Source organism: Schistocerca piceifrons, chromosome 1 (genome assembly GCF_021461385.2).
Source record: "Schistocerca piceifrons isolate TAMUIC-IGC-003096 chromosome 1, iqSchPice1.1, whole genome shotgun sequence".
NCBI lineage: Eukaryota > Metazoa > Arthropoda > Insecta > Orthoptera > Acrididae > Schistocerca > Schistocerca piceifrons.
In genome coordinates, this window is record NC_060138.1 from 537,531,572 (window position 1) to 537,555,846 (window position 24,275).

At 37.2% G+C, this 24,275-nt stretch overlaps 1 protein-coding gene across 2 annotated transcripts in view; it reads left to right on the forward strand.

Annotated features, from left to right (window-relative positions):
* Window positions 1–24,275, forward strand: part of LOC124799246 (trafficking kinesin-binding protein milt) — a 216,346-nt gene that overhangs the window by 23,539 nt on the left and 168,532 nt on the right. For both annotated transcript variants that reach the window (XM_047262835.1, XM_047262795.1), the window contains exon 3: window positions 13,625–13,729. Coding sequence is in view for 1 of the 2 variants with exons in the window: in XM_047262795.1 (XP_047118751.1) it covers window positions 13,625–13,729 (105 nt within the window). In the remaining variant the exon portion in view is untranslated. The remainder of the gene's footprint in view (window positions 1–13,624; window positions 13,730–24,275) is intronic.

A 24,275-nucleotide genomic window follows, 5' to 3' on the forward strand; every position in this document is an offset into this window, starting at 1 on the left:
GTCGTCTCCTGGGCAGTATATGACTGAAAAAGTATGCAAGTGAAATCACTCAAACCCAGAGACTGAGTGAAAATATTCATGTGGTTAATGTGGGTGAAGAGACTAGTTCCATTCGACTGTTTCTTTTTATTGAAAAATTTGTCTGGCCAGTAAGTTGTTAAAACCAGTCAGTTGCCCCATCACTAGTTCTAACAGAAAAAGATTTCGTATTTGCTCCAGCTGTTGTTTCTTAAAGATGATTCTGAGATGTTGCGTTTTTGCTCTTATTTTGAGCTCAGTTTATTTCTTTGTTATATAGATATTGAGCTTCTACTTAGTTAAAGATTGGTTTGGAATGTAGGAAGTGTATCACTTGTGCTCAAGTTGATTGTCTATTTTCAGTCTCCCCTATATTCACTTAACTGAATTATTTCTCACTTATCAGATTGCAGCAAAGAATGACACACTGCAGTTGCAAATAATTCCCTGTTCAGTAACAGTTTATGGTCATCCAATTTGTGTTTCTTGCATTTGACTTCTTCTTCTTCTCCTCCTCCTTCTCTCTCTCTCTCTCTCTCTCTCTCTCTCTCTCTCTCTCTCTCTCTCTCTCTTTTATTTCCTCAGCCATATGCTGTCATTACTCTCGTTACTTTTTCTTCGACTGTCCTTGTTTTCAACTTTTTATTTTCCCTTTCCTTCATTAATGCTCACAGTTTAGATTGCAGTAAGGAATTGACTCACAGCACCTGTGTATAATGACTAGGGCCCGGATTTTAGTGATAAAGTCATATTTTTTTCTGGACTATAGGGTGAATTTTAGAACAATTTATACACAAATCTAGGAATTTTAATGTCAAAAAATGTATTTTGATTGTGCATATGAAGTCATATTTCAACAAATTTTAGTAATAAGTCATACTGCGGCTAACTTTTAATATAGTAGGTCATATTTCCGTCAACTTTTGCCAAAAATGCATATACCGTTTTTCTCGTATCTTACGGGACACATGAATAAGAAAATGAATATGTTGCTCACAAGACAATATTTAACATGCTATTATGAAAGATAAACAGATAAAGTAGTACACAGCTTTATTTCTCAGGACTGTAGCAGAAAATCGGTGTGCCACAACAGTCGTTTCGTGAACATAAAACATTGTTGCGCATAGTCGACAATACGCTCTCAGAGCCAACAAAGGCGGCTTCTGCCGTAATAATCATCGCAGTCGCACAGGTGTTCCCAGAAACCAGTTTGAATACAGCCTTTGCCTCATTCAACATGCCTAAAGCAAAGTGCTCCGACAGCGTGAAGTTGCGAGGATATGTTCGAGAATTTGGAGAGAAGTTCTTTAGTACTGATAGGAAAATATTATTTTGTAAACTGTGTGAAGTTAAAGTTAGTGCAGAAAAGCGCTTTAATGTGCAACAACACTGTAATACCACTAAACACAACAGCTGTGTGAAATGAAGAGCTGAAAATAACAGCAGGCAAGTGCTGTTATTTGAACAGAGAAGTAAATCGTCATCTGTGCAATCATTCTGCAAGGATTTGTGTGAGATGATGGTGTCCTGCAACACCCCATTGGAAAAGCTGAAGAATCCACACTTCTGATGGTTCTTGGAGAAGTACACAACAAATCCAGTTCCAGATGAATCTACACTGGGAAAGAACTATTTATCCGTATGCTACAATTATGTGCTCAACAAAATACAAATTATTATTGCTGAGCAAAAGATCTGGCTGTCGATAGATGAAACTACGGATATTATTGGGTGATATATTGCAAATGTTGTTGTTGGTGTTCTAAAAGTTGATGGCCCTGGACATATGTTCCTACTAACATGTGAAGCTCTCGATAGAGTAAACAATTCGACGATTGCTATTTTGTCTGACAACTCTCTGAAGCTACTGTGGCCAGATGGTGTGAAGGGAGACAACGTTTTGCTGCTTGTAACAGATGGTGCTTCATATATGGCTAAAGCAACCAAAGAGCTACATATTCTCTACCCCAGTATGGTGTATGCCACTTTCCTTGCACATGCGCTGCACAGAGTTGCTGAAGAGGTGCGATCAGATTACCCTAACGTGGACAAATTCATTTCCTGTGGCAAGAAAATCTATGTGAAGACTCTGCTATGGGTGCAGAAATTCAAGGAACAAGCACCTTCGGCGGGCAGAGTGGCCGAGCGGTTCTAGGCGCTACAGTCTGGAATCGCGCGACCAGTACGGTCGCAGGTTCAAATCCATCCTCGGGCATGGATGTGTGTGATGTCCTTAGGTTAGTTAGGTTTAAGTAGTTCTAAGTTCTAGGGGACTGATGACCTCAGAATTTAAGTCCCATAGTGCTCAGAGCCATTTGAACCAAGCACCTTCAATGCCCCTCCCACCTAAACCTGTTCTTACACGATGGGGTTCTTGGATTAATGCTGATGAGTATTACTGTGCCTACTACACCCAAATAAAGACAATCTTCTGTGAGCTTGATAGGGATGAATTAAGTGCTATCAAAATTGTGAAAGAAGTTTTTACAGATACATTGTCTTCAAACTTGGAATACATCAATGCCAATTTTTCAGTGATATCAAAAGCCATCAAATGATTGGAAGCTGTTTGCACTCAGCTATGTGAGGCCCTGAGTATTGTGAAACATGTACAGAGTGAGTTGGGTCGAGCTCGTGGTCATGTGGCTGACAAAGTGGAAACCAAATTGCAAAGTTTTCTCCAACGGAATCTTGGATATTCTGCACTGTGCAAAATTAGTGACAGTCTTTGAGGGAATGCCACAACAATGGAAGATACTGAAACAAAGCTGAACTCCAGTGACCTGGCTGCCTTCAAATACGCTCCAGTGACGTCTTGTGAAGTGGAGAGGAGCATTTCCAGGTAGAAAACTATCCTCAGCGACAACCGTACATCATTGACTATGGAAAACCTGAAAATGCACCTTGTGATCCAGTGCAACTTTGCAGATACTGAAGATTGACGTACGGTATTAAATAATGTGAAACCCTTTAAATACTATCTAGAAATAAAAACATTGTTTTACTGTTTCTATAGATGATCTTTTCACTGTACTTTGTGTTTAGAAAATAAAACGTTCAGACATTCTAAAAATAGGTGCAAATTAGCCACAAACCCTATAGAAAAAAAGAACTATACTTACAATATTTTGAGAAGTGAATCGTGTATTACTTTATGGTGAATAAAAAATTAAATAAACAACCAAGAATGCTTTAAATAAACTTATATTAAGTCATATTTTATTTTTAAGGTCACATTTATGTAAGTTTTAGGTCATAAATGCTTGCATGTTTCACTGTTTTTTAGGTCATTAAAATCTGCGCCCTAATAATGACCTCTTGGATAACTGTTTGTGGTCATCCAGTTTGTGATTTTAGCATGTGTTATAAAAAGTTTGCCTGATAGGTTAAAAGAAAGAGGAACACAAACAGTTTGTATAATTGAATTTGAATTAGTGATTGCATGTGAAGTGTAGTACAGTTCAGACTTCGTCCGTGTCCGTTATTTGAAGAAAGTTCCGTTGCAGAGGTGTTACTTGTCTCCATGATAAACTCATGTGGGCGATAAAAGAGTTCTCTTTACAGTGAACCACTGTTAGTTAACTTTGATGTTTACAAAATAATGCTCCAGTTAGGTATCTGTTCTTTTATAAGATGTTGCCTGTAATCTTGGGTCAAGGATAAATAGAGAATTTTAAGTCTCTACTCGTGACTGCTTCAGAAATACAAATTTCTCTTTTTGAAGACTTATTTTTATGAATATAATGACAGTTGACATTGCAGGATGGAAGTAAGGGAAAACACACACACACACACACACACACACACTCTACCTCTCTCTCTCTCTCTCTCTCTCTCTCTCTCTCTCTCTCTCTCTCTCTCTACATTGTCCACTGCAGCTACAATATCTATCCTTAATTGTAATGAACAACTGGTACAGAACAAGCTGGACTGTGTGTGTGTCCAGTTACCATACAGCGATAAACACACCAAAGTGGCATGTGAGCCAGTATGAGACACACATTTTAATGACTGTTTTACTTTGAATTTTATAATAATGCAGTTGATTCATTGTCAACGAGAAATGGAAATTGGAAAATAAACATAGACACTTGTGACGTCATTGGTCACCAAAAACAGAAACTGTGTCGACAGGTAAGACAGGAATATGTATTGGTGAAATGTAACAAATTGAGAATGCTGTGTCCACCACTAAAACAGAAACAAAAGAAAAAAGGTGTGATAGTGTCCCTTGAGATTGGAGGATACTTGACTACATGGATGAAAGAAAAATCTGTAAATACTGGAGACTATTTAATTGTCATTGTTAACTAGTGCTGTGTATCATTTATGTTGCTCTACATCAACATGAATGCTCTACATCAACAATACATGAAAGAAGGTGGTATACATGGAAGAACCCTGGAGATACTAAAAGGTATCAGATAGATTATATAATGGTAAGACTGAGATTTAGGAACCAGGTTTTAAATTGTAAGACATTTCCAGGGGCAGATGTGGACTCTGACCACAATCTATTGGTTATGACCTGTAGATTAAAACTGAAGAAACTGCAAAAAGGTGGGAATTTAAGGAGATGGGACCTGGATAAACTGAAAGAACTAGAGGTTGTACTGAGTTTCAGGGAGAGCATAAGGGAACAATTGACAGGAATGGGGGAAAGAAATACAGTAGAAGAAGAATGGGTAGCTTTGAGGGATGAAGTAGCGAAGGCAGCAGAGGATCAAGTAGGTAAAAAGACGAGGGCTAGTAGAAATCCTTGGGTAACAGAAGAAATATTGAATTTAATTGATGAAAGGAGAAAATATAAAGATGCAGTAAATGAAGCAGGCAAAAAGGAATACAAACGTTTCAAAAATGAGATCGACAGGAAGTGCAAAATGGCTAAGCAGGGATGGCTAGAGGACAAATGTAAGAATGTAGAGGCCTATCTCACTAGGGGTAAGATAGATACTGCCTACAGAAAAATTAAAGAGACCTTTGGAGATAGAGAACGACTTGTATGAATATCAAGAGCTCAGATGGAAACCCAGTTCTAAGCAAAGAAGGGAAAGCAGAAAGGTGGAAGGAGTATATAGAGGGTCTATACAAGGGCGATGTACTTGAGGACAATATTATGGAAATGGAAGAGGATGTAGATGAAGATGAAATGGGAGATATGATACTGCGTGAAGAGTTTGACAGAGCACTGAAAGACCTGAGTCGAAACAAGGCCCTCGGAGTAGACAACATTGCATTGGAACTACTGACGGCCTTGGGAGAGCCAGTCCTGACAAAACTCTACCATCTGGTGAGCAAGATGTATGAAACAGGTGAAATACCCTCAGACTTCAAGAAGAATATAATAATTCCAATCCCAAAGAAAGCAGGTGTTGACAGATGTGAAAATTACCGAACTATCAGTTTAATAAGTCACAGCTGCAAAATACTAACATGAATTCTTTACGGACGAATGGAAAAACTAGTAGAAGCGGACCTCGGGGAAGATCAGTTTGGATTCCGTAGAAACACTGGAACACGTGAGGCAATACTGACCTTACGACTTATCTTAGAAGAAAGATTAATGAAAGGCAAACATACGTTTCTAGCATTTGTAGACTTAGAGAAAGCTTTTGACACTGTTGACTGGAATACTCTCTTTCAAATTCTAAAGGTGGCAGGGGTAAAATACAGGGAGCGAAAGGCTATTTACAATTTGTACAGAAACCAGATGGCAGTTACAAGAATCGAGGGGCATGAAAGGGAAGCAGTGGTTGGGAAGGGAGTAAGACAGGGTTGTAGCCTCTCCCCGATGTTGTTCAATCTGTATATTGAGCAAGCAGTAAAGGAAACAAAAGAAAAATTCAGAGTAGGTATTAAAATTCATGGAGAAGAAATAAAAACTTTGAGCTTCGCCGATGACATTGTAATTCTGTCAGAGACAGCAAAGGACTTGGAAGAGCAGTTGAATGGAATGGACAGTGTCTTGAAAGGAGGATATAAGATGAACATCAACAAAAGCAAAACAAGGATAATGGAATGTAGTCGAATTAAGTAGGGTGATGCTGAGGGAATTACATTAGGAAATGAGACACTTAAAGTAGTAAAGGAGTTTTGCTATTTGGGGAGCAAAATAACTGATGATGGTCGAAGTAGAGAGGATATAAAATGTAGGCTGGCGGCCGGCCGAAGTGGCTGCGCGGTTCTGGCGCTGCAGTCTGGAACCGCGAGACCGCTACGGTCGCAGGTTCGAATCCTGCCTCGGGCATGGATGTGTGTGATGTCCTTAGGTTAGTTAGGTTTAACTAGTTCTAAGTTCTAGGGGACTAATGACCTCAGCAGTTGAGTCCCATAGTGCTCAGAGCCATTTGAACCATTTGTAGGCTGGCAATGGCAAGGAAAGCGTTTCTGAAGAAGAGAAATTTGTTAACATCCAGTATTGATTTAAGTGTCAGGAAGTCATTTCTGAAAGTATTTGTATGGAGTGTAGCCATGTATGGAAGTGAAACATGGACGATAAATAGTTTGGACAAGAAGAGAATAGAAGCTTTCGAAATGTGGTGCTACAGAAGAATGCTGAAGATTAGATGGGTAGATCACATAACTAATGAGGAAGTATTGAATAGGATTGGGGAGAAGAGAAATTTGTGGCACAACTTGACCAGAAGAAGGGATCGGTTGGTAGGACATGTTCTGAGGCATCAAGGTATCACCAATTTAGTATTGGAGGGCAGCGTGGAGGGTAAAAATCGTAGAGGGAGACCAAGAGATGAATACACTAAGCAGATTCAGAAGGATGTAGGTTGCAGTAGGTACTGGGAGATGAAAAAGCTTACACAGGATAGGGTAGCATGGAGAGCTGCATCAAACCAGTCTCAGGACTGAAGACCAGAACAACAACAACAACAACAACAACAACAACAACACCACTCTGCTTTCTGCTATCTCGTCTTTATCATGAGATGACAAGATTTATCATATTCACACAGAACTATGCATAACAATGGCATACATAAAATTCTGCACATGTACCACACTCTTATATCCAGAATTCTTGTTCTAAAAATGTGGGATAGTTGATAAATTTTGTGTGCGACTTTGTAAACTGTGTGGATATGGTGGGTGCCTTAAATGACTACCTAGGTCTGAAAATGATCATTCTTCGAAACTAAATTTAAAAATAAATGTGTAACTGAAAATGTGAAGTAAAGATAAATTTATACTTTTACTTTCTGCTTCATATTATTATTTTGTCAGTTTCTTGCATTTTGAAAATTTTCGGCATTGGATTTTATAGTGTAGTTAGTAGATGTTACTCTGATAAAATTGTGCATTTTTTTTGTGAGCAGTGTAACATAATTTATAATTGTTGGTAGAAGCGTGCACATTCACACACACACACACACACACACACACACACACACACACACACAAATAAAAAAAAAAACTCTTGAGGAACAAAGCACCAGTTGGATTCTTAATTGCTGAGGCTAATAGATCATTTTGTCGATGGAACTACATTCACCTTGTTGCTGAAACTTCTATCGTGGCTTACTTTTGTGTATCGTGTAGCTCAGTCAGTGAACTGAAGAGATAATTCATGGTGTAACTGTAGCAACCAAGATATTTTCTGTAAAATGGGGAACAATAGAGCACTTTTGACTATTGTGGAATTTATTTTTTATTAGTTCTGTAAGTCTTAGAGCAGGGAAATAATTCATTTCCTTATTTCTATCATGTGTACTGCATGATCCTAAACTTATTCCTTTGACTATAACCAAATCTTTGCGTATGAAATATTTACTCCAACATGATCAGATGTTGTCATATGCTGTAGTGCTTAGTAATCAGAAATCGGGTACTTCATTGTGCAACTGAAGTGTTTTATTATTTGTCCACAAGAATGTTGTCTGATGTGGTAAGAAGGCTTAGAAAATAGATAACTCCAAGCCCTTTTTTGCTCTTAGGCATTCGTTGAAAAGTTGTTCATAGTAACAAGTGAAATGTGGAAATGTGCCTGTCATGATAATTACAAAATGCAAGTCTCCCACCAGTGTTCCTCAATATAAAAATAAAGTCTTCATTATTAAACATGACAAACAATAATATACTTTATTACACAAAAATAATATAAATGTTGATGTTGCAGTGGCATATTTTTAATTGCCCTGCAAATAACATTAACAAAAAATTATATTCCAAGTAAGTGTTAACTCTACATATCCATTGCCCACATAATATTTTAGAGCAATGCAATAAAATGAATCTGATCTTTGCTTAGCTTGTAAACAATATTAAAACTCTTCTTGCACTATAATGCTACATTTTAAAACCCTTCTTGCATTATAATGCTGTATGACTCAGCAAACATGGGTAGAACATGAATCACAAACAGTTGACATGAGCTGTATTTTAAAAGTCCTATGTTGACTGTAGAAGCAGGCAGGAACAACGTAGCTTTTCTGCTTTGGAATGACGTCATCTGATGATTGATATATTAAGATACGGCCATAGGCAAACACTCATAGCATGGTATCAGTCTTAAATTTTGTCTACTTTAGCAATTTATTTTTCTGAAAGTTGCAACAGTCAGTCGTAGTTATGTGATGTGATTCCATGATATTGCAGTTTTCTCCTTTTTATGTTTTGTCTTTCAGTATTTTTACTTTACATCAATGCTGTTTCATTTTTGGTGTTGCTCAGTTTTACAGACAATAATTTAATGATCATAATTCACAAAAACTACTACCTGCTCTGTTGCTAATAAAAGAAGTTTATTTAATTTGTATCTTATATTAAAACACCATTGTGCTATTTGTCCTTCTCTAAATTTAATGATAATTATATGAACACTTCAGTTTAAGAATCTTTTTTTTCTTGGGGGGAGGGGGCGGCGAGGCCCAATACAGGAGAGAGCTGATTGGTGTTAGTGCTTTTTTATTGTGAGGAATTGAATGAAATGTGGTTTGTTGTACACAGAACAAACAATAAATCTGATATTGATGTATGGTTTAGATCTCTAGTGTCTCTAAGCGTATCAGTAATTTGTCCTTGATTTGAATTATAGCTGAAGTAATGTTTTTTTCTCAAATAGATGAAATATGTGGCTCCAAACAAGTTTTCTACTTCTGAAATGGCAGACACAATGTTTTGTGCAAGGGAGGCGACAATGTCGGGCTCCCATTTTTTTGTTGCTTTGTTTATCTTTTAATTATTTTTGGGAACTTCTCAGTGTCATATGTGTGATACTACTACATTATGTTTCCATCCCAAGAGAAATACCAGGTGTTTCACAGTCATCACTCAGTATCTGGTAACAACACTAAACACAAACAATACTAATGCACTTGGGTGGCTATTCTACCTGTTACAGATAATTGAAACTCTAATAATTCACAAGCCTGCCAATTATGTGTACATGTACGAAGTTACATTGACATATGACTATCTTCTTGATGCTTTTTTTTTTTTAAGGCTGTGTATTTTAGTTGGGAATAGTATATACTAAATCACTTTCGTGGAACATTTCATATAAAATGTGTCCAGTTGTTACTGGTTACAGAGATACTGTTGTTGAGAGTGGAACCCAAACGAATGCCCACAGAAGATGTTTAACAAAGACAGATGATTAGTTGAAAGTTAATTTTCATAAGTTCCACCTCCAACTTCACTACATCTTTGAACTCTTGTGACAACACAATATGTGGCTCGTCTTGACATTCTAATTCAAACAATCCGTTCATCTTTTCAAGCATTCCCACAACCAAAAATCTGAATGGGTATAGTTTGAGGATCTTGGTGGCCAAGAAATGTGACAATATCTGATGATAAAGTATACAGGGGATATTAGATTTAGATGATGGCCAGAATGTACATAAAAAAACATACCCATCCTTATAGCCAAAGGAACATTTTCCAGCAATGTCGGAAGCACATTTTCCAGGAAGTGAAGATAGTGGAGTCCTGAAAGTTGATGTGCTTACATATCACATGATGTATTTACAGAGAAACACTCTTGAAAATGTGTCTCCATAAAGGCATGTGGATTTTCATCGGATCACCATTATACAGCTCTCCACAACTGCAAGGGACACAGTAAGCACCCATCTTATACAAACCAGTATCACCCTTTACAGACTTTAGAAGTCCCCTAATCTTAAATGGTGGTCAAAAAGCTCACTTCACACAGTGTTTCCACAGAATATGGCACTCGTGTTGGAAATGCTACCTGCGTAAGGCAGAAAGGCTGTGGACTTAAATGCACCTTATTATTCTTATCACTTACCCGATTCACAGTTGGTTTATAGCACAATGTGTGTCTGATGTGTGTTTCACCATAACCATAATGACAAAAAATAACTTCAAGGTGGAATAACTCAGCTGACAAACTATAAGATGTGGACTGTATAAGCCATGGTATGAAGTAAGTCTTCATACTAAACCAGATGTGACAACTGTCAGCCTGAAGATAAAAAAATCAGTGTAGGTTGGCTTCCTATAAATGGAATGTTCCAGTGTACCTTCCTCCTGATAAATACATCAAGGAAGAAAAGGAAGCCATCCTTTTCCACCTCCACCTTGAAGCAAATATTCGAGTAGATGGAAAGCAGATGTTCCACAAAGTTATTTAAATCTTCACTTTGATGAGCTCTAACAACAAAACTATAGTGCACTTATCTGAAAAAGTGCTCATGATTCAATGCCGACACTTTCTTGAAATGTTCCTCAAACAGATTGGTAGTAGTTGATGACAAAGAGTTCTTCATCACTAACCCCTTTTGTCTGTTCATAGAACTAGTCATTGGATTAAAAGTAAATGGAACTGAACATCAAACCTAACCTCAGTCAGCTATAACAAATCAGACAGAGAAACATGAGTGGAGAGAGATCGAATAGAACAAAACTTACCGTTCAAGTGTCATAATCATTTAGATGGAATCCCTCCAAGTGACGTATGAAGTCTGCCAAGTTCTTAATGTGATACACACACTGATATATTAGTGGGCTTAACAGAGTAACAAGTTCTTTTACTGCATGGTATGTAGGAGCAGCATTGTAACTGCCTAAGAGGAACCTGTTCCTTATGGTTTTTGGAAGGCTATATAATGTAGGGGAACAGCACAGCAAGACTTAAGACTCTTGATAGTCTCTTGCTACAAAAAAACTTTCATTCAGGAGATTGTTAGTCTTCCTCTCAACCCTTTCTGTCCAGTCATCACTGAGTTTTCAACACACTGGACCAGATTGTAAACACCTCATTTTTACACATAATCCTGCTTATCCAATACAAATATTGAGTACCCCTTGTTAGCAAGTAAGTTGCCAGTATTAGAATCCGTCCTAAGGGAGCACAGAGTATCCTCTGGGGTACTCTAATATTACTCTTGGACAGACAGGCCCCTGTTGACAAATGAAACACTTCTCTCTTAACCTCCTCAGCTGGTTCAAAAGAACTTACAAAAGATCCACAAGGAAGGGCTTCCTCTTAAGCCTAATGTCTGTTATGTTGGTGCTCAAACATACCATGCACTGAAACACTTTGCTACTATATTGAGACCACTGTTAGGTCAGTGTGTACATCACATTGAGAACTTGGAACATTTGTTGCATCTGTTAGACGGTCTATGCTTGAATGACTCTAATATTTTAATAAGGTTTGCTGTGGCCTGCCTGTTCATTTGCATCCCTCTGTCTGATACGTTATACAGCATGGAGATTATTTTTTGTAGTGAAAAATGAACCTGTTTCGACATGTTTCAGTTCCACTTGCTTTTTATTCTGTGATCAGTTCTATGAACAGACAGATTGAGTTGGTGATTGAGAACCCTTTGTCACCTATTATTGCTAATCTGTTTAAAGAACATTTCAAGGAAGATGTTCTGGAACAGGTGGCATTGAATACCGAGTGTGTTTCATGATGGAGATGGAAAGGGTTGGCTGCCTTTGCTTTCTTGATGTGTTGGTCAGGAGGTTGGTTGACAGTACTGAGGGTCATTCTATTTATAGGATGCCAGCTCTTACTGATTCCTATCGCTAGGCAGATTATCGTCACCATCTGGCTCAGTGTTAAAGGTGATTTCATACCTCAGTTCATAGAACCCACTTCATTTCAGACCTTGAAAGTTTGTCAGTTGAGTTGGCCCACCTCAAAATCGTCTTTCACCAGAATGTTTATAGCAAAAGGTGGATCAGATAAGTGTTGCATTATCAACCATCTATGTATCAGGTGTCGATGAAAATAAGGCGGCACCAAGTCTACAGACATTTTCTCTTACACAGGAAGCATTTCCAAAAGGATTGGTTGTATTATGCGGAAACACAATGCAAAAGTTGAATTTCGCCCACCATCTAAGATTATGGTTCTTTCAGGGGTTATAAAGGACAATTCTGATTCGTGTAAGGCATGTGTTTACCATATCCATTGTGGTCCATACACCTACAACCACCAAGCAAATCTGCTCTTGCAAATGCAGTAAGAGATCAAACTAGCATGTGACCTTACAAATAGAAATGCAGATTTTTTACTAAAATTCCACTCGAATACTGTTATCTCCCTAGTCAGACAACAGAGGAACAGAGTTAATCCTACTTGTGTTAACCTGTTAGTAATTCATATGCACTTCTGATAACTTCTGCCATTGGCTTTGGTTGTGTGGTGGTACTAGTATTTATGTTGTATATGTTATCTTTCTGCATATGTCCTACATATCAAGGTTTTAAATTTTCTTCCATAGAACTCGCTCATCGCATTTGTGCCCAGAAAATGATGCACCTGTTGAAATATGGATAGTAGTCCCCACAACTTGTTGCAACATATTATACCCTGGAAGAAAATCAAGTTTGAATGTGTTGGCATACCCAGCATTTTCTAAATACATGCAACATGCTTAAACAGTTCTGTAAAATTGTCCAACAAACCATAGCCACAACTTCAGTTGAACAATTCAACTTTGGAAGTTGAAGCACAGCCTCACATCTTGATCTTCCAAACAGAAGTGACAAACAGCCATTAAACCCATAGCATCTGGAATACCAACATGTGAAATGAAAAGTTTTATCTCTCTCACCAGTAAAAGTTGCATGCTTGTTATATGGTATGTTTTATTCAAATTAGTTTATACTACCATTTACTATTCTTTTGGACACATCCTTTATGAAAAACAAACTATGAAACGGTATATTTAGCAGTGCTATGACAATTAACCGAAATTATCTGCTGTGCATATAATTAAAACAATGCTTCAGTATTAAATTCATAAGTTTTTGAAAATATGGTGAATGTCAGTTTCAAATATTGTAATTCTGCAGTCTTGTCCAAAGCCAAATATGAAATGCAGCTACCTCAAATTACTATAGCTACTTCTATAAAAGTTTCATTCAGGTGTTGACAAAAACAAGCAGTATCCAAATAATTCATTTGTGATATACCAAGGAACCAGTAAATGAGAAAACTTGTATTGTTGATTGTCTTATTACATCGTCTCTTTTGGCCCCGTTTGCTGAACAAATCTTGTATAATAAATGTTCTGTCTTAAAACTCTTGTGACTTAGGAAATTTTGCCATTGTATGTATCTTCTTGTGTTATGTATATGCTCTTATATTTTCACATAAACACATTTTTAGGATACGAGAATAAGGATTGGTACATTCCTGCACCGGCCCTAAGACCAGACGATATAGATCTAAATCTAAATCCGGATCAGATCCGAGAGGCACTAAACTACTTCCGTAAGTATTAATGCTACTTCCATGTTTATCTTTTTTCTGAAGTGCGTGCATGCTCACACACACACACACACACACACACACACACACACACACACATGTGCGACTTTGTTTATGAAAAGAAGACAGAGCTTGGTACTTTCTCAGAATATGTAACTTCAGAAAAGCAATATGGTGGCTATCAGTGCTGGTTGAATTCTGCCGGAATTATTAGCAGGATTATTCACTAAAATGGTATTTCAGAATGTAATAGAAGTATTGTGATTTCCTACTACGAAATTATGAAATGTCAAAGTATCCATTGAGTGTACAATCCCAAAATAGCTCATTGTTTTCCATACAATACCCATGTCATTGGACAACTAACTCACTCATTGTGTGTTCCATAGTATTGCTGGTGATGTAAGGACGTGGGTTCTAAATACATTGTGCGGGACATTGTTTTTACATTCCGGAATGACAACTGAAGTATTAATGCTATTTCAGAAACTCACTCCATATTCATACACAGTTAAGTTTCCCATCTCTTCCCCCCCTCCGATACAGGTATATCTGGCTTCGGCAAGTTATGTTATTATTTTTAGGGTTTTGTTGTTTCAAGATTGATTCTTGCCTGACTATCTTTACAAACTCCACAAATTGTGAAGCAAGAGGAAAGTACTGGGTGTCCCTTTCAAACTTCCTGCATTTCAAAGGCCCAGGATAAACAAACCTACAGTAGATATGATAATGAGGTTGCACCATATGCTAGAACATTTATAAGAATTTATTCAATAATCGTAATTACTTCTCTACATGTGAACCGTTTGCCTGCAGTCAGTTTCATACCACATTCTTAGTAACATGTCCTCTTTCACTGTTGCAGTCTCATCTTCATTATGACATTTTAACATAGGAATAATATCCACTTTGGTGGTATACATGTAGTCCTTCATGAATTCCCACAAACAGAAATCTAGCATTATGTCGCGATGTGGTGGCCAGGCATTGGGTCCACCACACCCGATCTAGCGAATGGGAAACTTCATATCCAGGAACTTCAGAACAGCCATTGACCATTGCAGCAGAGCTCCGTCTTGTTGAGAGATGATGTTGAGCTGCAAGTTTTGTATCAGAGGATATACAAAGGTATACAAATTGCTCCAGCATGTTCAGATACATTGACCTATTCACAATGTTTTCAGTAAAGGGCAGTCCAGTAATCCTGTTGTGCATTAGCCCATACCAGATGTTCAGTTTAGGGCTATCACAACACTTTGATTGAGTGTTTGTGAATGTTGCGAACTCCAAATCCAAACATACCGGTATGCTGATTAACCGTTTCTGACATGTGAAAGCTTACATCATCTGAGAATAAAGACATTTCCAGAAGCTGGCATTCATGTCAGTACACTGAAGCATGTGCTTAGCAAATTGTTGTTGGCATGGTTTCTCATAGTTGGACATGCGATGTTGCAGCATGTGCACTTTTTAAGCATACAGATGGTAGGTGATAGTGTACTAGAGGATGCAATGTTGCTTGGTGTACATTAAGTTGCTTAGATGCATGCCGAATTGACTTACATGGGTCCCTGAGAAACATTCATCTGATGTTATCTACTGTCTCTTCCAAAACCGCCAGAATATTTAAGAACACTTCCAGTTGCCAGAAACTTCATTCTGTAATAGTTTCCACATTAGGTGAATCATGTCCATCTGATGTATGATAATTTCCTTGCACAGTAATCAGGTATTTTGTTTCTGCAAACCACACTTCTGTTTGCATGCGCTGCTGCGGAGTCACAATTTTCAGATCATGCTGTCGTGCTGCATTCTGGCGACAGTAGTTGGCACGCCTGATGGAGCAAACTGTATTATTATCGGTAGGATGGTGCAGCAAGTCACGTACAGTGTGTGATAGATACAGTCCATATTTACTATAGGACAACCGTCTAGACAGAATTGTTATTTACTTCAGAATTTAAGCCTGTTTATGGTGTAGAATTAGGAGGATCGTTAGTAATTCATTCTCTGACACTTGCAATGTGTAAAAAGACTAAATGTACATTGAGATTTCAGCCAGTGTTAAAAAAGGATAATGAATTGAAGAGGATCCACCAGTCTGCATTCTTGCATGAATAAATTATTTAATTTTTTTATTTTGTTTCATACTCAAGCATATTTCACCTCAGTTGTAGCATCATCAGTGGATATTTTTCTTTTGTTTCTGAAATGAATGTATTTTGTGTAGGTTAGCAATAAATTGATTTTGCCCTGCAGCTGTCTACAGAAATCACCCTCAAATACAGCTTGCGATCTGCAACTCGGGGATATTAAGGCAACATTTGAATTGAATTTTGTTTAGCATATAATCTGTAAACGATGTATTCTGATTAAATAGTACCATATGCCCCATTTTACTATTCCTGTAGTTGACTTTCCCAGAGCCGTAAGTAGCTATTTTGTGCCTGCTGAATGTTTTGTTGCTATTGGATTTATGTTTAAAGTGAACTGAGCGGAATCAGTCAAACTTTGAGGTTTTTGGTTTAAAAAATTATTTAATGTAGTTTATATACATTCTGCAGTGGATTTAGAGCAACGTTTAGTTAAGTTTTCTCATGCTTGTTGGCTGTGGCCTATACACAGTTTTCCCTGCACATTTACATTTCAGACAAGACATTTACATTCAGATAAGACAGTCATTTGTTTCACTAGTGGTTGGTGGTGGTACCCCTCTCCCCATGAATTTTGAATTTGTATTTTACTTAGAGTGTTGAATAATTTTCTGTTCCAGGGTCCTTTTTGATTATTTTAACATTCTGATGTGGTAATTTTCTTCTATTGTTAATAAGTGGTATGAATTATTACTGTGTTTTGTAATCTGGAAATCTGTTTCTGTGCCAATAGGGTGGTAGTTATTTTCAATGAGGTGGTCTGCAAATGTGAAGCATTCTTCTCAATGATCTTAAATGGTCAGAGTATCTTATTTTAAAATTTCTGTGTGTTGTCCCAACTACAGTGAATTACAATCTTTTCATGTTAAGTTTGATATGCCTGCTTTGGCCATTTTTATCTTAGGTAGCATTGGTTGTTTTCTCATAATGTTTCGTATTCTGTGGGTTGTTTAGTTGTCAAATGTCATTTATTGTGCCACATGTTGTTTGTGGCCTCTTCTTCATGCGTGCATTGTGTTTTCTCTGCCTTAAGTCACTACTAGTGTGTTGTGCTGTAATAATGTTGTCTGTGTTTTGTGTCATTTGTGTTTCTATTATTTGGTTCAGTTTGCATATTTTGTTTAGTTTGCAAACATTTGTCCGTTCTGATTTCACATGTAGAGTGTATGTTTAGGTGTGCAGTATTTATGTCTCTGTGTAACTGTAGTATCTTCTCATTTACTTCATGCTGGTTAGTTTTGTGCTCAGTTTGGTAAAGAAGATATTGGTAAGTAAGCCGCTTATGGGAGCGCTTAGTGCTGGATGCTATCACTGGTGTGATCGGCACACCAGACTTGCAAATTTTTTATAAACTATTGAGTGTGGGTGCTCTTGATCTTCCTATGGTGTCCTTTTTTGTTGGCTTTGTTACAGTGGATTTAATGTTTTTAGTAGTTTTTGTAGGTTTCTTTAGAATCTTTCGGTAGGTTCACCTTACAGCCTTGTTACTTTACTTTACGTACTTCAGTGTTTTCTCAGTATAGTCCCTTTCATGCAAGATGACCAATGTTCTCCTCTTGTCTGCTTTTGTGATTTTTGCATGGTGTGTCTTGAGTTTGTTGTGTACGTATTGGACTGTTTTCTCCTCTGTGATTATCTTGTGATCATTGTTGGTTTCTCTGTTGGTAATCATAATCTGCCTAATTTCTTTTCCATGTTTGGCATTTCCCTCAAAGCTCTACAAGAAATACAGGAATACAACAGTTCACCTCCACAAAACCATACCAAACATAAAGTTTAATAAAAAAAACAGCTAATAATGTTACTCCTAACTATGCAAAGTTAAATGTAAACAGCATGTCATATCCACTCAATGCACAAAGGAATTTTCATGAGTTAGAAAGGAAATCCAGGGATTATACTCGAAGAAACAGCTGCCCAACACTGCACTTTACAAGACACACTTATTTCAAGGCAGTCACGTTGAACAATCAGTAATGCTTTACAAGGTTACTGAGCGGGTGACATCCCACATAGTTACAGTAATTGAAAAGAAACAGGAGAATGAAGAACAGAAACTGTTGAATACAAACCCACATATTAGGAACAACAGACACAAGCACATAAAAAATATGTTATATGAGAGGGTTGCAAATTTAATTGAAATGAAGTTTGCAACTCAGGAAGAAGAACTACTCCAAAAGAAGCCAAAACACAATGCTAACCCTCGTTGGACACAGCAAAATAGAAGGCCTTGTTACAAAAAGTGAATGTATAGCAAAATAAGGAGATGCACATTAATTTACCAACAATTCACAAACCTGGTGTGCCAATGTGACCAGTGGTAAACTTCGGAGCTGTACCAGCATATATTTAGTGGGTGTATGCTCACTTCACTATTTAAAAATAAATAATAAATATATAATACACTACGCGTGTACAAACAACAGTATCTTATAAAATGCCAATGACCTTATCCTCAAAATCAAAGACACGGAAATACCCAACGCAGCTACACTACCGTCGTTTGACATTACATCAGTGTACAAAATCTGTTCAGAAAATAATGGAACATTTTGAATTAAGCGTAAATGGAGATTTAGAGATATGCATTTGGCAGCACTGCATTGCACATTATCTCCTTTGTAATCACTTGTTTTTGAAGTATTACTAAATAATTTAGTTTTAGTGATATTGTTGTTTGAATGCAATGTGTTCAAGTGTTGGTAGCCATTTTTGAAATGTGCAATTTTATGGAGGAACATTGTAATGTATGAAACTGTGGCTTGCTGAGATGATGCTCTGGGTCATACCAGATGTTACAAATGGTTTACATGATTTAAAACGGGTTTCAGTAGACACAAGATGATTCTTGACCAGGAAAACCTTCCACTTCAACAGATGAGCCCACATGTTCAGAAAATCAATAATCTGGTGGTTGCAAATCATTGATCAACCTTTAGAGTAATAGCAGAAGAGGTTAGTATACGTCGTGTGCAATGGAAAAGAAGCTGTGGTTACCACAAGTGCCAAGTATGAGCTACTATGTTTTTTCCGTCGTTTAGTGGCTACGACGTCTGCTTCACAAACACACAAGGTCTGCAGTTTGATGTTTGATAGCACAACGGAAGGAAAATAGAATGGATATTTGTTGAGAACTCCTTGAAAAAGCCAGTGATGGTGAAACATTCATGCAAAGGATCATAATAGGAGACAAAATCTGGACTTACGGCTACTACGTTGAGACAAAAGCAGTTATCACAGTGTATTGACAAAGGATCTCTACATCTCGAGAAAGCTAGTTAGTCTTTGTCCAATCTCAAAGTGTTGCTTGCCATTTTTATCATCTTAAATGGAATTGTACATTTGAAATTCTTGCCTCAAAGTGAAACGGTAAACTGTGTGTACTATCAGGGTGTTTTGCAATGGTTACATGAAAAAATCTGCAAAAACTGACTAGTGTTGTGGTGAGTAAACTCTTAGTTCTTGCACCTGCACACTCAGTTTTGCCAATTCATCAGTTTTGTGCCAAAAGCCAGATGATTCTACTCCCACAACTTACTCGTCAGACCAGGCTCCTTGTTATTTCTTCTTATTTCCAAAATTATGTCCAGTGCTGCAAAGATGCTATTCTCAGAGTATTTATGACATAAAAACAAATTTGCACAGGCCTTAAAAGGCATCTTACATGAAGCTGTCAAGGACTGCTTCACGAAACTGAAACACATCTGGGAGAAGTGTATGAATAGGGGAGACTTTAAAGGGGTAACCGGCCAATAATCAGTGAAAATGATGATAAAGTTAAAAAATAAATAAATTTATGTTATTTTCTGAGCAAACCTCATACATCCACTTACCAACTTCAGAAACAATGAAAATAATTGAAAGAAAGCTAAGACAAACATTTTACCACACCCTAGAAGTTTCCCTCATTTTGAACTTTATCACAGGACAAAACTATTTCAGGCTTAAAGATCAATTCAATATCCAACAGGAAGGGGATCACCCATAAGTGGCTTACTGATGGATGTGTTATCTAACCATCTTGAAATCAAAGTGGTCGAGAAAATATTAGAACCTAAGAAGTATAAAGTAATATATTGGTACTGCCATGTTGCTGAAATAATTTGCTTGGTAGATGGAACACTTGATCAGATATTGCAATTACACAGTGACTTCAGTACTGCCCACCCAAAGATCCATTTCACACTGGGAACCAAAAGATACAAGAAAATAGACTCTCTAAACTTCAGAACAGAAAACAAAAACTGCCATACCAATTCTCAGTATATACAAAACTCTCACAACCAGTGCAATCACACACAACAGATCTAACCATCCCATAGCACACAATCAAGCCAGCCTCAAATACCTCGTAGACTGACTGAACGTAATCCCAATGGATAAAAACAGCTGCACACAATAACTAAACATAATGAGACAGATTTCCACATAAAATAGTTATAAACTAAACAAATTATACAAACTGAACCAAGTAAAAAAAACACAATTGACATGGAAACAACAAACAGCATAATACTCTTGTAGCAATCATACAGCTGATAACGCGTAAAGAACACGAGGTGGAAACTCACTCAATGTGTTTCCAATACGATCATCACTTGTTCGTGGCAGCTGTTCTCATGTTTTTTATATTGCTTTAAAATTAAATATGAATGTAACAAAGGATAGTAAGCTTTAAAGTTGGTAAGGCTTTTGGCAGTTTTTTAATCAGGCATAATTTGCATTTGAGTGATACAGCAAGTAAGTATTGAGCCAGGATTGCATCTTTTGAAATTGATATTACGGGTAAGTATTTACACTAGCATACAAAGTGGATTGTGAGTGGCAGCCCTGCAGATGTAGTAGTACATCACAGGTAAGACCACTGTCTAAGGATCATCTCCGGCATGTAACTCTGACGTGCCAAGGTATCTATGTCTTACATTCACAAAAATTTCTGTTTTAATGTGACCTAGGTATTGAGCTATTAGTCCATTTTTGAACATAACAACATTATATTAGAAGATTCTAATGTACAACATTGCTAACACTGAAAAAAGAAACATAAAGTCTGTAGAGCAGAATAATATTTGTTTTAATATGTTATTTTTGTGGGCTCCACTAGTTGAAAATAATGAAAGTTGGTTTAATAATATAAAATTTGCTCAAGAGACTTCACAGTGTGATTTCCTTGTGTGTAAAGTGTGAAATTTCTGCCTCTATTCTGTGATTTTAGCTGTTTCCAAGGCAATCTTTGACATGTGTAAAATGTTTTAAACAGTTTTAAGGTTATGAAGTGAAGTGCTCCTTTAGGATAGAACAGGTTGTTCACCTATCTTTCAGAGGTGTAGTTAATAAGTTAAACCCCATGAATATCAGTTCGGTCACTAAGTTTGTTTATTTTCTTTTTATGTACTTAAGGTTCTTCCCAAATGTGCCAGTGAAAGAAGTATTGCTATCTTTGAATTTCTAAGTATACCCATTGTTCAAGCAGAAATATTTCTGGAGAAATTTGAAACACTTTTTGTAAAGTTTGATGAGAAAAATTATTTTGTACTAGTACTGTGCGTGTTGACTGCAACGTTCAAGAACATACTACTGTGTTTTTTTTTTTAAAAAAAAAGAATTAGTATAATAGTGTTGTTCAATATGGAAATAGGAGTTACATTGATTAATTCTGTCAGCATTAAGACAGGGGGCACTGAAGGAGAAATTATCCATTTCAAAATTTATTGTAAAAATACATATATAGACATCTTCATACTAGTCTTAAAGTGCACTCAGTTTCATATAAATATGCTGCATTTAACTTCATGTAGGCTTTCACAAGACTACTCCATAAAAAATTGAAAAGTAAAAAAGGATGGAAAAGTTAAATGGGGTCTCATGGACTGATACTAAATAACCAAAACTAGGTTAACTGCCTTCCATTCTGGAGTAGGAGGGGGGGGGGGGGGGGAGGTGATCAGTTACTTTTACCTTTTTAATTTTGTGGTCTGGAATGGTTTCACTTCACTGCATTAGCAATGCTTTTTGAGATGCTGCTCTACCAACATGTATCATGTAGCCTTTAAATTTAATCTTTTCTTTGGTTGCTGGAATTTTGTTTCTGAAAGCAGAGGAGCTACGAAGTGTCCATCTTCTGATGTTCTTGTACCCTTCACAACATTAATGCCAAAGAACATGACATTTCCAGACTATCCTCCCCACCCTAACTTTCCTGTGCCTACTATCATGTATGTCTAAAAGTTACTTACTGGTAAACATACAAAATTAACAGAAAGCCACACTGAAAGTACTCTGTTCCTTACCAGTTTACATATATTCACTATGTGACTGTCCACATAGTGATGATGATGGCCACTAACTGGCAGAATGACCCTCCCATTGAGCATAATTTTTCGTGAACTCCTGTGATGATACGTAAGACAGTAAATGACAGAAGAGAGAAAAAGAGTGGAGGAAAAGAAATTGGTAAGACTTCAAATGCAAGGAATTTCATAGGAAAAGTCACCGAGAAACCCACTCAAAGAAGATTATCCAGACTGGATGAGAGATATAATTGGATTGTTGGTGTTGGATGAAATTTGAAAACCTGAGAACAGAAATGGCAGAGAAGGTAGTAGATGAGAGAAAGATGGATGTAAGTACATACATACTATACAAGATAATAAGAGGTGGAACTAACTTGTTGGAAAACGTGTAGAGTACGAGGAGAGATGAGGAAGAGAAATGATAAAAGAAGAAGAGCAAGACGGGAAAAGTTACTCTTCCTTCGACTGCTTCCTCAAAGCATACCGGCACAGTCTCACACCTTGACAGGCATCGGTTGCTCTCAACGATTTATTCAGATTTTCTCTCCTTAATATCTGTCTACTGCTCATGTTGTCATTTTGGCTGCTACTGTGGCTACTATTCTGGTTTCTGGTTTTTATTCTTGTCATCACTATGACTGCTACTGCTTTTGAGAATATCGGAAAGAAAGAACACTAAAAGCTCTGTTTTCAGTGATGAGTGGTGGATTAAGTGTATGTGTGGTGGTGGTGGTGGTGGTGGTGTTGTTGTTTTTTTTTTTTTTGATGAAAAATACCAACATTTAATATACACGGTGTAAAAAGTGCTTAAGTCAAAATGAAGATAGTAATCTTACTTCTCATTTCTCTTCACTCCATGAAAGTACACGCTGGTGTTACTTTCATGACGGGTGATGTGCTTTAGTGAATAAGCTAAAAATAGAAGTAGAAAAGTTACCTGGCCCATCAAGTCTTACAGAAAAGTGTTTTAACAGCACATGTGATGTACGCTCATTATTCGGAAAAGACCAGAAGTGCTTCGGTAATGGCATACTTGTGAAAGAATGTGCAGTATATATGGCAAAAGCATTTGGTTATGATGATGTCACTAATATTTAAGAATAGTTACTTCGTAATGTAACTGTGTAAAAATTCTACTTCATGATACGGGTCATAGCTGAAAACTAAACAGTTTAATTGCAAACTGTTGGTTGAGAGTACTAGTCAAACAGATCTAAATCAACCATTAATTCTCATTCACATAATAAAGCTTTAGTTCCATTGCTAGGAACAATAGCTTTCATATTTTTAGTGCTGTTAAAAAGTATGTTGACAAAATTCAGGTTTTCAAAAACCTATCACTATGCCATCGAAAGCTTAAGCAATTTCTGGTGGAAGATGATGCGGTATATGGACATAGTATTCTTCATTTCGAAAATTGTTGATTGAATGCAGGAACAGTTTAGTTCCTTTTTTCGCCTTAGAAGTTTTCAAGTTTTTAGATAGAAACATAAAATCGCATTCTTTAGAATTTGAAAAGAAATTGAAGAGTTCATTTTTCTTTTTTCAGGATTAGCATTTCTAACAAATTTTACAGATCACTTTCGGAATTTGAATTCATGTTGCCTTATAGGGAGTAGGTATGGTTTGCAATCCAGGTCAGCTGACTTGACATCATTTCACTGAGCCGTGGCGAGGCTGTGATGACAGTGTGTGGATGGAGTTGGTAGGCGAAGCAATCGCTGGAGGGGAATGATTTGTGAGCACACTTTTCCAGTCTTGGTTTAGGTCCACTCATCCTTGCTGATAACTCCATAGTCATCCTACCCATATAAAAGGCTTGACAGTGTTTAACCATAAATGTAAAACCGCAGCTGAGGAAGTTGATTAGTCTGCTATGAAACAGGCTGGTACTGGGTGGTGGCTGGTGCACTCTTTAGCTTGTCTTTTGAAGATACCGCCAACTGTACCAGAACTTGGAAAAATATTTTGAAACTAGTCTGATGAGAACTAGGCTGAGGTGAGAACAAAATTAAACTGGTGAGACATTTACAGGCGGTGTGGCCTGAGGTGAGACGACAATTGCAGGCTGTGTGGTCTGAGGTGAGACCAACAGTGTAT